This window comes from Hemitrygon akajei, chromosome 9 (assembly GCF_048418815.1).
Source record: "Hemitrygon akajei chromosome 9, sHemAka1.3, whole genome shotgun sequence".
In the NCBI taxonomy this organism is placed as follows: domain Eukaryota; kingdom Metazoa; phylum Chordata; class Chondrichthyes; order Myliobatiformes; family Dasyatidae; genus Hemitrygon; species Hemitrygon akajei.
The window spans coordinates 61,775,214-61,788,549 of record NC_133132.1 but is presented as its reverse complement, the minus strand read 5'-3'; the positions used below and the strand labels follow the sequence as shown (position 1 = coordinate 61,788,549).

At 41.4% G+C, this 13,336-nt stretch overlaps 1 protein-coding gene across 6 annotated transcripts in view; it reads right to left on the bottom strand.

The window, feature by feature from the left end:
* The window catches only part of LOC140733155 (CSC1-like protein 2), a 191,513-nt gene that overhangs the window by 51,461 nt on the left and 126,716 nt on the right, over nucleotides 1-13,336 (bottom strand). For all 6 annotated transcript variants that reach the window (XM_073056084.1, XM_073056083.1, XM_073056082.1 and 3 more), the window contains 5 exons: nucleotides 10,676-10,784; nucleotides 8,807-8,877; nucleotides 8,367-8,447; nucleotides 6,130-6,241; nucleotides 4,652-4,785 (listed from right to left, as the gene is read on the bottom strand). In XM_073056084.1, the coding sequence (XP_072912185.1) occupies nucleotides 4,652-4,785; nucleotides 6,130-6,241; nucleotides 8,367-8,447; nucleotides 8,807-8,877; nucleotides 10,676-10,784 (507 nt within the window). The remainder of the gene's footprint in view (nucleotides 1-4,651; nucleotides 4,786-6,129; nucleotides 6,242-8,366; nucleotides 8,448-8,806; nucleotides 8,878-10,675; nucleotides 10,785-13,336) is intronic.

The following is a 13,336-nucleotide window of genomic DNA, read 5'->3' as shown; positions in this document are numbered from 1 at the left end:
GTCTCTGGGTTATTTCTACAGATGTTGAATTATGCAGTCGTGGACTGAATCAAAGGTGACGATGAATCAGCATATAGAAGGGAGATTGAAAATCTGGCTGAGTGGTGCCACAACAACAACCTCATACTCATCAGCAAGACAAAGAAGCTGATTACTGACTCCAGGAGAAGGAAACCAGAGGTCCATGAACCAGTCCTCATTGCAGGATCAGCGGTAGAGAGTGGCAGCAACTTTAAATGTTTTAATGTTATCATTTTGAAGGACCTGTTCAGGGCCCAGCACGCAAGAGCAATTACGAAGAAAGCATGACAGCGCCTATACTTCTTTAGGAATTTTTGAAGATTTGGCTTGACATCTAAAACTGTGACAAAATTCTACAGACGTACAGAGGAGCATACAATGGCATGCAAAAGTTTGGGCGTGCCTGGTCAAAATTTCTGTTACTGTGAATAGTTAAGTGAATAGATGAACTGATCTCCAAAAGTCATAAAGTTAAAGATGAAACATTCTTTTCAACATTTTAAGCAAGATTAGTGTATTATTTTTGTTTTGCACAATTTTAGAGTGAAAAAAGGAAAGCACTATGCAAAAGTTTGGGCACCCCAAGAGGCTTAAACTCTCAGATAACTTTTACCAAGGTCTCAGACCTTAATTAGCTTGTTAGGACTATGGCTTATTCACAGTCATCGTTAGGAAAGGCCAGGTGATGCAAATTTCAAAGCTTTATAAATACCCTGATTCCTCAAACCTTATCCCAACAATCACAGCCATGGGCTCCTCTGAGCAGCTGCCTAGCACTCTGAAAATTAAAATAAATGATGCCCACAAAGCAGGAGAAGGCTATAAGAAGATCGCAAAGCATTTTCAGGTAGCCGTTTCCTCAGTTCATAATGTAATTAAGAAATGGCAGTTAACAGGAACAGTGGAGGTCAAGTTGAGGTCTGGAAGACCAAGCAAACTTTCTGAGAGAACTGCTCGTAGGATTGCTAGAAAGGCAAATCAAAACCCCCGTTTGACTGCAAAAGACCTTCAGGAAGATTTAGCAGACTCTGCAGTGGTGGTGCACTGTTCTACTGTGCAGTGACACCTGCACAAATATGACCTTCATGGAAGAGTCATCAGAAAACCTTTCCTGCATCCTCACTAAAAAATTCAGCATCAGAAGTTTGCAGAGGAATATCTAAACAAGCATTTTGGAAACAAGTCCTGTGGACCGATGAAGTTAAAATAGAACTTTTTGGTCACAATGAACAAAGCTATGTTTGGAGACAAAAGGGCGCAGAATTTCATGAAAAGAACATCTCTCCAACTGTTAAGCACAGGGGTGGATCGATCATGCTTTGGGCTTGTGTTGCAGCCAGTGGCACAGGGAACATTTCACTGGTAGAGGGAAGAATAAATTCAATTAAATACCAGCAAATTCTGGAAGCAAGCATCACACCATCTGTAAGAAAGCTGAAGATGAAAAGAGGATAGCTTCTACAACAGGATAATGATCCTAAACACACCTCAAAATCCACAATGGACAACCTCAAGAGGCGCAAGCTGAAGGTTTTGCCTTGACCCTTACAGTCCCCTGACCTAAACATCATCGAAAAACTGTGGATAGACCTCAAAAGAGCAGTGCCTGCAAGACAGCCCAAGAATCTAACAGAACTAGAAGTCTTTTGCAAGGAAGAATGGGTGAAAACCCCCCAAACAAGAATTGAAAGACTCTTAGCGGCTACAAAAAGCATTTACAAGCTGTGATACTTGCCAAGGGGGTGTTACTAAGTACTGACCATGCAGGGTGCCTAAATTTTTGCTTCGGGCCCTTTTCCTGTTTTGTTATTTTGAAACTATAAAAGATGGAAATAAAAAAGTAATCATGCTTAAAATATTAAAGAAATGTGTCATCTTTAACTTTATGCCTTTTGGAAATCAGGTCATCTTTTACTCGCTTAGCTATCACAGTAACATAAATTCTGACCGGGGTGCCCAAACTTTTGCATGCCACTGTATATTGACTGGCTGCATCACAGCCTGGTAATGGAAACATCAAAGCCCTTGAGATAAGGCCCAGTCCATCAAGGGTAAAGCTCTCCCCACCACTGAGTACATTTACACAAAATGTTGTCGCAGGAAAGCAACATCCATAATCACCGGCCTCCACCACCCAGGACATGCTTTCTTTTTGCTGCTGCCATCAGGAAGAAGATACAGGAACCTCAGGGCCCACACCACTAGGTTCAGGAACAGTTATTACTCTTCAACCATTAATCTCTTGAACCAAAGGGGATAACTTTACTCAATTTCACTTGCCCCAACATTGAAATGTTCCCACAACTTATGGACATACTTTCAAGGATGTATCATCTCATGTTCTTGATATTTATTGGTTATTTACTTATTATTATTTCTTTCTTTTTGCATTTGCACAGTTTGTTGTCTTTTACACACAGGATGAATGCCTGGTGCTGTCTTTCATTGATTCTGTTATGGTTATTATTATTCTACTATGGATTTATTGAGTATGCCTGCAAGAAAAACAATCTCAGGATTGTATATGGTGACAAATGTGTACTTTGAAAATAAATTTAAGTTGAACTTTGATCATAATATCATAGAATTCACCCTACAGTTGAGAGGGAGAAGCTGAAGTCAGATGTATCAATATTAGCGTGGTGTAAAGGGAATTAGAGGCATGAGAGAGGAGCCAGCCAAAGTTGATTGGAAGGGGACACAAGTAGGGATGACAGCAAAACAGCAATGGCTGGGGTTCCTAGGAGCAATTCGGAAGGCAGAGGATAGATACATCCCAAAGGAGTATTCTAAAAGGAGGATGACACAACTGTGGTTGACAAGGGATGTCAAAGACAGCAAAAAAGCAAAAAGAGTGGACATATAATAGAGCAAAAAATAGTGGGAAGCTAGAGGACTGGGAAGCTTTTCAAAACCAACAAAAGGCAATTAAAAAAAGTCCTAAGGGGAGAAAAGATTAAACATGAAGGTAAGCTAGCCAATAATATAAAAGAGGGTACCAAATATTTTTTCAGATACATAAAGAGCAACAGAGAGTCAAGACTGGATATTGGACCACTAGAAAATGATGCTGGAGAGGTAGTAATTATGGACAAAGACATGCCATATGAATTTATTAAGTATTTTGTGTAGGTCTTCACAATGAAAGACACTAGCAGAGCGCCAGAAATTTGAGCATGTCAAGGGGCAGAAGTGAGTGTAATTGCTAATTCTAAACAGAAGGTGCTTGGGAAACTGAATAATCTGAAGGTGCATAAGTCACCTGGACCAGATGGATGACACTCCAGGGATCTGAAAGAGGTAGCTGAAGGGATTGTGCAGGCATTAGAAATGCTCTTTCCAGAATAGTTAACTTCTGGAGGACTGGAAAATGCGTATGTCACTTCATTGGTTGGGAAGATGTTGGAGTCCATTATTAAGGATGAGGTTTTGGGGTACTTGAAAAAATAGGCCAAAGTCAGCATGGCTTCCTTGTGGGGTAATCTTGCCTGACAAATCTGTTGGAATTCTTTGAAGAAATACAGACAGGATAAACAAAGGAAAGTCAGTGGATGCTTGCTTGAAGTTTAAGAAGGCCTTTGACAAGGTACCACACATGAAGCCACATAACAAGACAAGAGTCCGTGATGTTACAGGAAGGATACTAGCACCGAGCTTTTACTGGTTGGCTGCCGTTGACTACTGGTGTTCCACAGGGGTCAGCACTTCTTTTTATGTTATATCTTAATGATTTCGATGATGGAATTGATGGCTTTGTGGCTAAATTTGTGGCTGATATGAAGATAGGTGGAGGGGCAGGTAGTGTTGAGGAAGCAGGGAGTCTGCAGACGGTCTTAGATAGATTGGGTGAATGAGCAAAGAAGTGCCAGATGGAATCCCATGTAGGAAATGGTATGGTCATATGGTAGAAGGAATAAAAGGTGTAGACTATTTCCTAAGTGGATGGTATCCCTTATCTAAGAAAAGATATGCTGGCATTGGAGAGGGTCCAGAGGAGGTTCACGAGAATAATTCCAGGAATGAATAGGTTAACTTATAAGGAGAGTTTGATGGCTCTGGGCCTGTACTCACCGAACTTTAGAAGAGTTGGGGGGGGGGGGGGGGGTGTTTGGATCTCACGCAAACTGAATGTGTAGAGGACATTTCTTATAGTGTAGGAGTCTATGACCTGAGGTCATAGCCTCAGAATTGTGGGACGTCTATTTAGAATCGAGATGAGAAGGAATTTCTTTAGCTAGAAGGTGGGGAATCTGTGGAATTCATTGCCACATATGGTTATGGAGTCCAAGTCACTGAGTACATTTAAAGTGCAAGTTGATAGGTTCTTGATTTGCAAGCGTGTCAAAGGTTACAGGGTGAAGGCAGGAGAATGAGGACGAGAGGAACAATAAATCAGCTATGATTGAATCGCAGAGCAGACTCAATGGGCCAAATTTTGCTAGTTTGCGAAAATTAGCTAATTTTGCTCCTGTGTGTTATGGTTTAATTATTCTTGCCACGTGCTATCATTTGTTTCCATGTGACATTTACATTTGAACAGCTCATATTTGCAAAGTACCCGGAATGTCCCTACAGATGCAAAGGTGGGCTCTGCACATTCATAAAGTTGAGATCTATAAGACTGACTTACCGAGCTGCTGCTGCTTCATCATGGAACGTTACAAAAGCCATGCCGAGTGGTTTCTCGTACACTTTTCCCTTCTCTTTTATGTATTCCTCATTCAGTTTCTGTTCCAATTTGGTGTAATATTCCACTGCATTTTCCTGTAGAAAGAAAATGTTTGCCTTAACTACAGACAAGAAATTACTGTTGGAAACAAGTTCCTGAATACTTTGCTGAATGTAAGTTCATTGGCTTTGCATTCACATATTAGTAATGCCATTAATTCATACAAGGAACACCAAGGTCTCCTATTTCACGAAGGTTATCGACAGTGAAAAAGAGCAGCAGGGATTAAATGCAATTTGGAGGGAGTATCCCTTCTTATAAGTAAAAAGGCACTTAAATAGGCAGTACTTTCAGACATTCATAGCACAGATCAGCCCAATATAAACACACACACATTGTCATCTGTTGGTCAGTTAATATTTTATCATCAGAAAATGCAAGTTCCACTCAAGTTATTCAAATGTAGAAATCCATGCAGATATATTGGTTAAATATAGCTGTCTGTGCTCAGATGGATGCAACGGGTCCCGTGGAACTCTTAGAAAGGAAAGCAGACATTTTGCCTCGAGTACCCCAGAAAAAAATGAGCCCAACTTCTTATGTGCAAATTGGCTAACGAAGTTCCTTAAGTACATGGAGCAAATTTATGATGGCACTGGAGAGGGTTCAGAGGAGACTCACCAGGAGGTTGTCTGGGATGGAGCACGTCAGTTTGAGGAGACTGGATAACTTGGGTTTGTTTCGCTTGGAGCAAAGGAGGCTGGGGTGGGTTGTGTGGGAGGATGGTGATATGCAAACTGATAGCAGGCGGTTTGTGTTCCATTTCCAAGAAAGTGGTTATAGAAGACGCCATGTGGTGAAAAGCCAACTATCTTTCAAGGAGAGGAAACAATCAATTCACTTTGAAGCTATTACTGTTCAACAAGATCTGACAAAGGTCAGCAGCTTGCCTAGAAATGCATACACAATTTTTGGGAGGTATCACTGGACAGTTATAAGGTGCAGAAAACCTGGTTGCTTTCTCTTCCACATGGCAACAGGATCACATTCTATACTGATGCAACATGAGGCCAGTCTTTCTAGAAGAGTTTGCAGAGAAAGAACATTTACAAGCAACAAATAATGTGCCAGAGGAATTCAGAAGGTTGAGCAGCACTTGTGTGAGGAAAGGGTTAGGACAATTCCTCTCTTCCACACCCCCCCCCCCCCCCCACCACAAGTGCTGCTTGTCCAGCTGAGTCCTTCCAGTACATTGTTTGTTGTTCCAAATTCCAGCATCAGCAGTCTTGTGTGGCCCTCTCTAACAAATTTACAAAGTAGTTATTGACTCTTGCCTAATGCCAGCACCAGCCCATTTTCCTATAGAGTACGACTGAGATTCTTCTCAAAATACATCAGTTCAGTAAGAACTGGCTTCTTGTCAAAACTAGTTCACCTACCTGCTCACAGCCTTTGACAACACAACAGCATAGTTGTCCACAGGGCTTGGGATTAATCATGACTGGTGTTTCCTCTTTAGAATAGTACACTCTGCTACGCTCAGCTTTTTTCCTGAAGTGCAGAGTAGAACAAACAAAATGAATAAAGTGAGAGTGTACATACAATGGCATAGTAGGACACACCACCATAACTTAGAATATTCGCAACATTAACATCTGTCCATCAACTGCTAACCCTCGTTGTGCAATGCATTGGGATCTACAATTCATGGAATTTGCTCCACAGAAGCAGAGTAAACCTTCAGAAGCATGGGGCCTGCACAAAAAAAAAATCAATTATGTTGGACTGGTCACCAAGGCAGAATTCAAATTCCACCATGCAAGTTGGGAAAGTCATTATAAGAAGCAGGCGGTTTGTGTCCCATTTCCAAGAAAGTAGTTATAGAAGTTGCCATGTGGTAAAAAGCCAATTATCTTTCAAGGAGAGGAAACAATCAATTCACTTTGAAGCTATTACTGCATAATAAGATCTGACAAAGGTCAGCAGCTTGCTTGGAAATGCTGGATGTCCCCGACAAAATGGCTGGCACTTCTCAATCCAAACGCCACAGTTTTAAGACTCAAGGCTACCACATCGAACATGGCAAATACATAATACAATTGAACCTTTGTATTAAATTGGCTCATTCATATCTTGACATCTGATGGCATTTCCAAATACTATGGCTCAGGAAGATCGTTACTTGACTGATTAGACATGTAAACTACAAGGTCTGCTACACAAGATGTTTCCTTAAATCTGAACTATTCATAAATGGCATTAATGACTTGCACCTAAAGAAACCGTTTACATCAGATTTCTTAGTCTTATTAGGTTTAAGGATGACTTGCTTCAACTCTGACCTTTTAGCTTCTGAGGTAGCTAATGAAGACAATGTGGGGATTTCCAGAGGACAAGCGGGTAGGTTTGTGAGGTGGAGTCTTCCTTCTGCCTCTTCTACATGGCTTCTGTGTTCTTCTGCATGGCCCATCATGGGCCCTGATACCACACAGAACACTGACTTGTTACTGTGCACTTCAAGTTCAAACACACGAGGTAATTACCCCCACTGTACTTTAAAAATGTGATCCAGAAGCAATGCAAGGCTGGCCATGAGAGAGTGTTAGGTGGGCCTTGTCGCTTGGTACAATGAGTTCAGGCACTGCTGGGGACTAGCAGCAGCTGTTCTGTGTTGCCAGACTGCCCATCCCACTGGTCTCTCCAATCTCCTCCTGTTTTATGTGACAATAGATCTTGTCTCATCCTCTGTTTTGCTTTATAGCTCTCTCTTAGGAATACTTTGCTGAAACACACTCTCAAAAGCTAGTAAATATTGTTGAACATGCCACTACAGGGAAATCTCCAGGCTGGGAAGAGCCGTGCAGCCATGTAGAGGAGATGGCAGGTCCCATCACATCCCACAAGTGGTGATCAGAGAGTCTGTTGGATCCGGATGGCCTATTGACAAATAACTGGGTGCTGTCAATTCCAAAAATGGTCCACACTCAGTGCTGCCCAGGGTCCAATGTTGAGTCCTGTATTTCTTTACTAAATGGCTGCATTGCTGACCATAATGCTTAACAGCAGCCCTAAACAGGTAACCTCTCTCCACACAAAGCACCGGAGTAACTTATTACAGCTGTAGGGTGGGGTGTTGTGCTAGGCTGCCTGCAGAAAAGCATACAGAAAGGGGAAGCACAGGGGCTTGCACCAGATCCCATACGCAGTAACACCATCTGTAGCAACATCTGTATTTGGGGCGGCATGGTAGTGCACTGTCTGTAAGGAGCTTCTTTGTTTTCTTCTTGACTGTGTGGGTTTCTTCTTGCTGCTCTGGTTTCCTCCAACATTCCAAAGATGTATGGGTTAGTAGGTTAATTGGCAAACCCTGTGTATATTACTACAATAACTCCCTTTAACCCTCATGCTGTTAGTGCTCCCATGCCAGAGCATGCATCCTGAGTGCAAAGCAAGGTGCCAGTATACCACGGCCACCAAGTGACAACTGGATGTTTTTAGATTAATTTAAATGGTAACATGTGATCTGGCACATAGCAAAGTAACAGATATCTAAATATATCTTCAGAAACCAACAAGTTTATAGTTCAAATAAACATATCAAATAGTAATTAATACAAGAGCAAGGCAGAGAATTAACTACTGTACTATCAGAAGAGAAAGATGATAAGTCACTTACCGGTCTGCATTGAGACGCATTAGCTTTGCCACATTATAACAGAGACGGACTTCATAAACTGGACAGTTTGGGTAAGCTTCCCTGAAATACAACACAGCATCAAATCATCTGAGGCAAAGATCATTGTCCAATTTATTGTTTTAAATTTCAAACCAACTATCTGCACCAACTTTTACACTCCTGATTCATGAACTAAAATAATTAGTTCAATCTCTCATTCATTTCCATTTGATTGGGAAATCTTTTAGACTGAATCAACCCGAGAAAATGAACGGTCTACACCTATAGTGAAGGTTATATCAGGTCTGATCAGATTATTTTTGTATGATGAGACAGAGAGGGTAGCTGCCAGCAATGCCATTCACGCATGTATGGATTTTCATAAAACATTTCATTTATCACTTAAGCTCATCAATAGTAACAGTTGAAATTGTACTTACTGAAAATGTTGTTTTATTTTCTCAGGTTCAGCATATTTTGATAATCCATTTATAAATAAAGTGCGTTTTACCTACAAAAAAAGACACTTAAAATGTCACTTTTTTCAATTCTATTGGTCATTTCAAACAGCAGTTTAAAACTACATTTCTTTGACCTCTGATTTAGACGTGGCACATCACAAACTGTAATGGCAATTGTGAAACCATGGATCTCCTTTCTCTGGGAGAATCAGATTACTGCACATTCTTATAACGTTTACAGCCCTCTGGAGGTGTGGGTGCCCTCCAGTTTTCAGCTGTTCAGGCTTCAGGCAGTGGAATTCCTCCCTAAATCACTTACTGCCTTTCCTAAAAAGGGGTACTTAAATGGCCTCATGCAACTAGCCCTTTTCCATCAGGGTCAAATATGATCACTCCATATTAAAAACACTTTGTAAATGATAGCTGTTGGCGCTAGATGAAGGAAAAGAACAGAAGTTATACATTTTCCATAAATGAAGAGTTCAGAAGGGAGGCAGGCTGAGTAACTATTTGCAATTTTAGAACATTGAACAGTGCACCAAAAGAACAGACTTCTTGATCTACAAGACTGTGCTGAACTAACTAAACATATTGCAATGTTCTAACTAATCTCTTCTGCATACATAATGTCCATATCCCTCCATTCTCTGCACATCCATGTGCTTAAACACCTCTATTATATTTGCCTCCACTATTACCTCTGGCAGAACATTCCTGGCACCCACCTCTATGTAAAAGTCTCCTTTGAACTTACTCCCTCTCAGTTTTATTGCATGCATTCTAGTGTTAGACATTTGACCTTGGGAAAAAGTTACTGGCTATCTACTCTATGCATGCCTCTCATAATCAATACCGTCGTTGATGTACAGTCCAAGGGTCGCACATATTAATATTTAGTTTAACTAATAAAGCTATGGTCAGGAAGAAACCAAATATTTCAGCTTCTGCTTATTATGTTCAAATGTTTGAAACAGCAATGGAGCCCAAGGTTATCTCTCGAAAAGTGCTCCAATTAACTCACAGAGTCTGTAACCAACCAGTGAAGGCTCAAGACTTTATATTTCGTAAATTTGAGAGACGTGCTATGGTAGCACTTCAAGGATTTGGGCCCGATTCTGATCTTAGATGCAGCGTGGAGCTGACATGTCCTTTATGTGTAGGTTTCAAACGGATGTTCTGGTTTCCTCCCACAGCCCATCAGCTGATAGGTTAGGAGGCTACTGTGGTCTGCTTCTTAGTGTAGGTAGATGGCAGGAGAAGAGAGAGGGAGGGAGAATGAGAGGGGGAGGGATACATATACATGTTGGAGGACTAAGGGAAAAGGGATTGATGGGACACAATGGAAGAGGGCCTCCTATGTTGTTACAAACTTGTTATGTGTCAAGTTAGACAGCAGGATGTGCCGCTGAACACATATTTAGACTACCCACAAGAATCTGTACCTAATTGCTTGCCTGGAGGAAGCAGGTTAATTTATAATTTCTCATACTTTCAGCCTTTTTATCTTTTATCAAATATTTTCAGGAAAAAAAATCTGTCTATTTGCAACTCTGCTGAACCTGCCTGAGAGCATTTCCTCCTGGACCCTTCCCAAGCCATAAACAACACCTGCCCTTCAAATTAACGACTCCCCTTGATTTGCACTGGATACTGTAGGAAGCATAACAGTTGGGCAATTGACTTCAGTTGTCAAATGGAGACTCAGTTGCAGCTATTGATTTTTTAATGTACTGGAGAAACCAATAATGCAACAGAACCTGACCAACCAGATCTCAATCAATTGGCTAATAGCAACTGGCCCATTGCAAAAGTCTAATGGTTTCAAGAATACTTCATCACAATTCTTACCAAATCATCCTCTCTGTAGTGCATTTTTGAAGTGTGTCGCCTCATGCTATAGACAGTGAGAAGCAGATACACAAAAGAGAAGACGGTATGGAGCCAGAGCAAATTATTCCTTTATTAAAAAACAAAATAGATTACAGGGATGAGTCAAAGGAACATGCAATGCCAAATAAACTGATTGAAATACCATTCAAACTCAAAACAAAATCCATAATAACCGAACAGGTCAAGGTAGCAAAGCTATTTTTAAATCCATATCCTCACCTTGACATTGTGGTTGTTCATTAATTTTTTTAATTTTAAATAGAAAATTTATTTGTATTTTCCCCAAATACCAGGCTGCCTCTTTCCCAAGATGTTTCGGTTCATTCTGTACTTTAATTAACCCCTGATCCCAATTTTAAATCAATGTTGGGAGGTTGCACCTGAAGTAGGTGGCTGGGATGGATGTCTAATGTTTTATTCTCAAGGCTGGAGCAGTTAATTGAATTGAATCAATCAACTTTATTTCTTAAGTTCTTCACATACATGAGTAAAAATCTTTATGTTACATCTCCATTTAAATGTGGAATGTGCAATCATAGCAATTTATGATAAATAGAACAGTCAATGTAATATGGAGTACAGTCAAGTCAGCTTGAGTTCATCAGTCTGATGGCCTGGTGGAAGAAGCTGTCCCAGAGCCTGTTGGTCCTGTCTTTTATGCTGTGGTACTGCTTCCCGGATGGTAGCAGCTGGAATAGATTGTGGTTGGGATGGTTTGGGTCCCCAGTGATCCTACTATCAGCTAACCTATCAGCTTTTTACACAGCTGTCCTTGTAAATGTCCTGAATCATGGAAAGTTCACAACTACAGATGCGCTGGGCTGTCCGCACCACACTTTGCATAGCCCTGCGATTAAGGGAGGTACAGTTCCCAAAGTGATGCAGCCAGTCAGGATGCTCTCAATTGTGCCTCTGTAGAAAGTTCTTAAGATTTGGGGGCCCATACCAAACTTCTTCAATTGTCTGAGGTAAAAGAGGTGCTGTTGTGCATTTTTCCCCAGCTGGTGTGTACAGACCACGTGAGGTCTTTGGTGATGTGGATGCCTAGGAACTTGAAGCTTTTACCCTCTCCACCCCAGATCCATTGATCTCAATACGGGTTAGCCAGTCTTCATTCCTCCTGCAGCCCATAACCAGCTCCTTTGTTTTTGCAACATTAAGAGAGAGGTTGTTTTCTTGACACCACTGTGTCAGAGACGACCTCTTCCCTGTAGGCCACCTCGTTATTGTTTGAGATAAGGCCAATCAATGTAGCGTTGTTGGCAAATTTAATTAGCATATTGGAGCTGTGGGTGGTGATACAGTCATAGGTGTACAGGAAGTAAAGGAAGGGACTCAGTACACAGCCCTGAGGGGCTCCTGTACTGAAAGTCAGAGGGTTGGAGGTGAGGGAGCCCACTCTTACAACTTGCTGGTGATCTGACAGTAAGTCCAGCATCCAGCTGCACGAGGCAGGGTCAAGGCTGAGGTCTCTGAGCTTCTTGTCGAGCCCGGATGGAATTATGGTGTTGAATGCTGAACTGTAGTCCAAGAACAGCATTCTCACATAAGCATCCTTCTTCTCCAGATGTGTAAGGACAGTATGTAGATTAGTGGCTATTCCGTCATCTGTCGATCGGTTGTGTCGGTATGCGAATTGTAGGGGGTCCAGTTTGGGTGGTAGCAAGTTGCAGATGTAATCCTTGACCAGCCTCTCAAAGAATTCACTTATTATTGAGGTCAGTGCGACAGGATGCCAGTCGTTCAGGCATGTTACCTTGTTTTTTTTTTGGTACAGGGACAATGGTGGATGATTTGAAGCAGGAGGACACTACACTGGGTGATGGAGTGATTAAAAATGTCTGTAAACACACCTGCCAGTTGTGCTGTGCACGTCCCAAGTAACGGCAACAGTTAACACGAGAACAGGGCCATTACTGGATCCAACAACATTAATAGCTCATTGAGTTATAACGTAACTCATGGGGAGGATAGACTTGTAAGGCACGACTGTCAGAAGTATAACTGAACTTTACTCCTTTTTATTCAGTATAACAATCCCCAGATACATGAACTCAAACCTAGCTCTTCTTTTCAGGAACACCTCCTCCCCAACTACGGTAGCACACCTATAACCTGCTATTCAGCTGTATGGAAATCCCAGATGATTGGCATCCAACTCACCAGGGCACCATTCCCATGCCATTGGAGCTCTGCTGAGTTTAGAAATGAGTGTGGGGAATGGGTGGGGGGTGCTGGTGATCTTACATCTCCCAGATTTCTCTCGTTCTACCTTTAACACACTGGGTTCATGTATTAAGACAAGGTATTAAGACAAGGTATACAAGGTAGTTTAATAAAAAAGGATTGGTCAATTAATCAGAGTAACATCCAACAGGCATGAAAATTTGTTTGCAGGAAACCCCTGAAGATTCCAGATTTTTATTATACTGGGTGTCCCTTTCCTTGGTGTTAATAATGATGAGAAAAATGTTATTGCTTTACAGTGAGTTTTTAAAAAAATGTTATGCGTGTTCTCATTCCTTCCCAAGCAAACTGCTTATAGAAGGACTAATAGAAACCTCTTGTGCAAGTCTAGGTTACTCCAGTGGCTTGTGAATTTGCAGGGCAAGTAATACT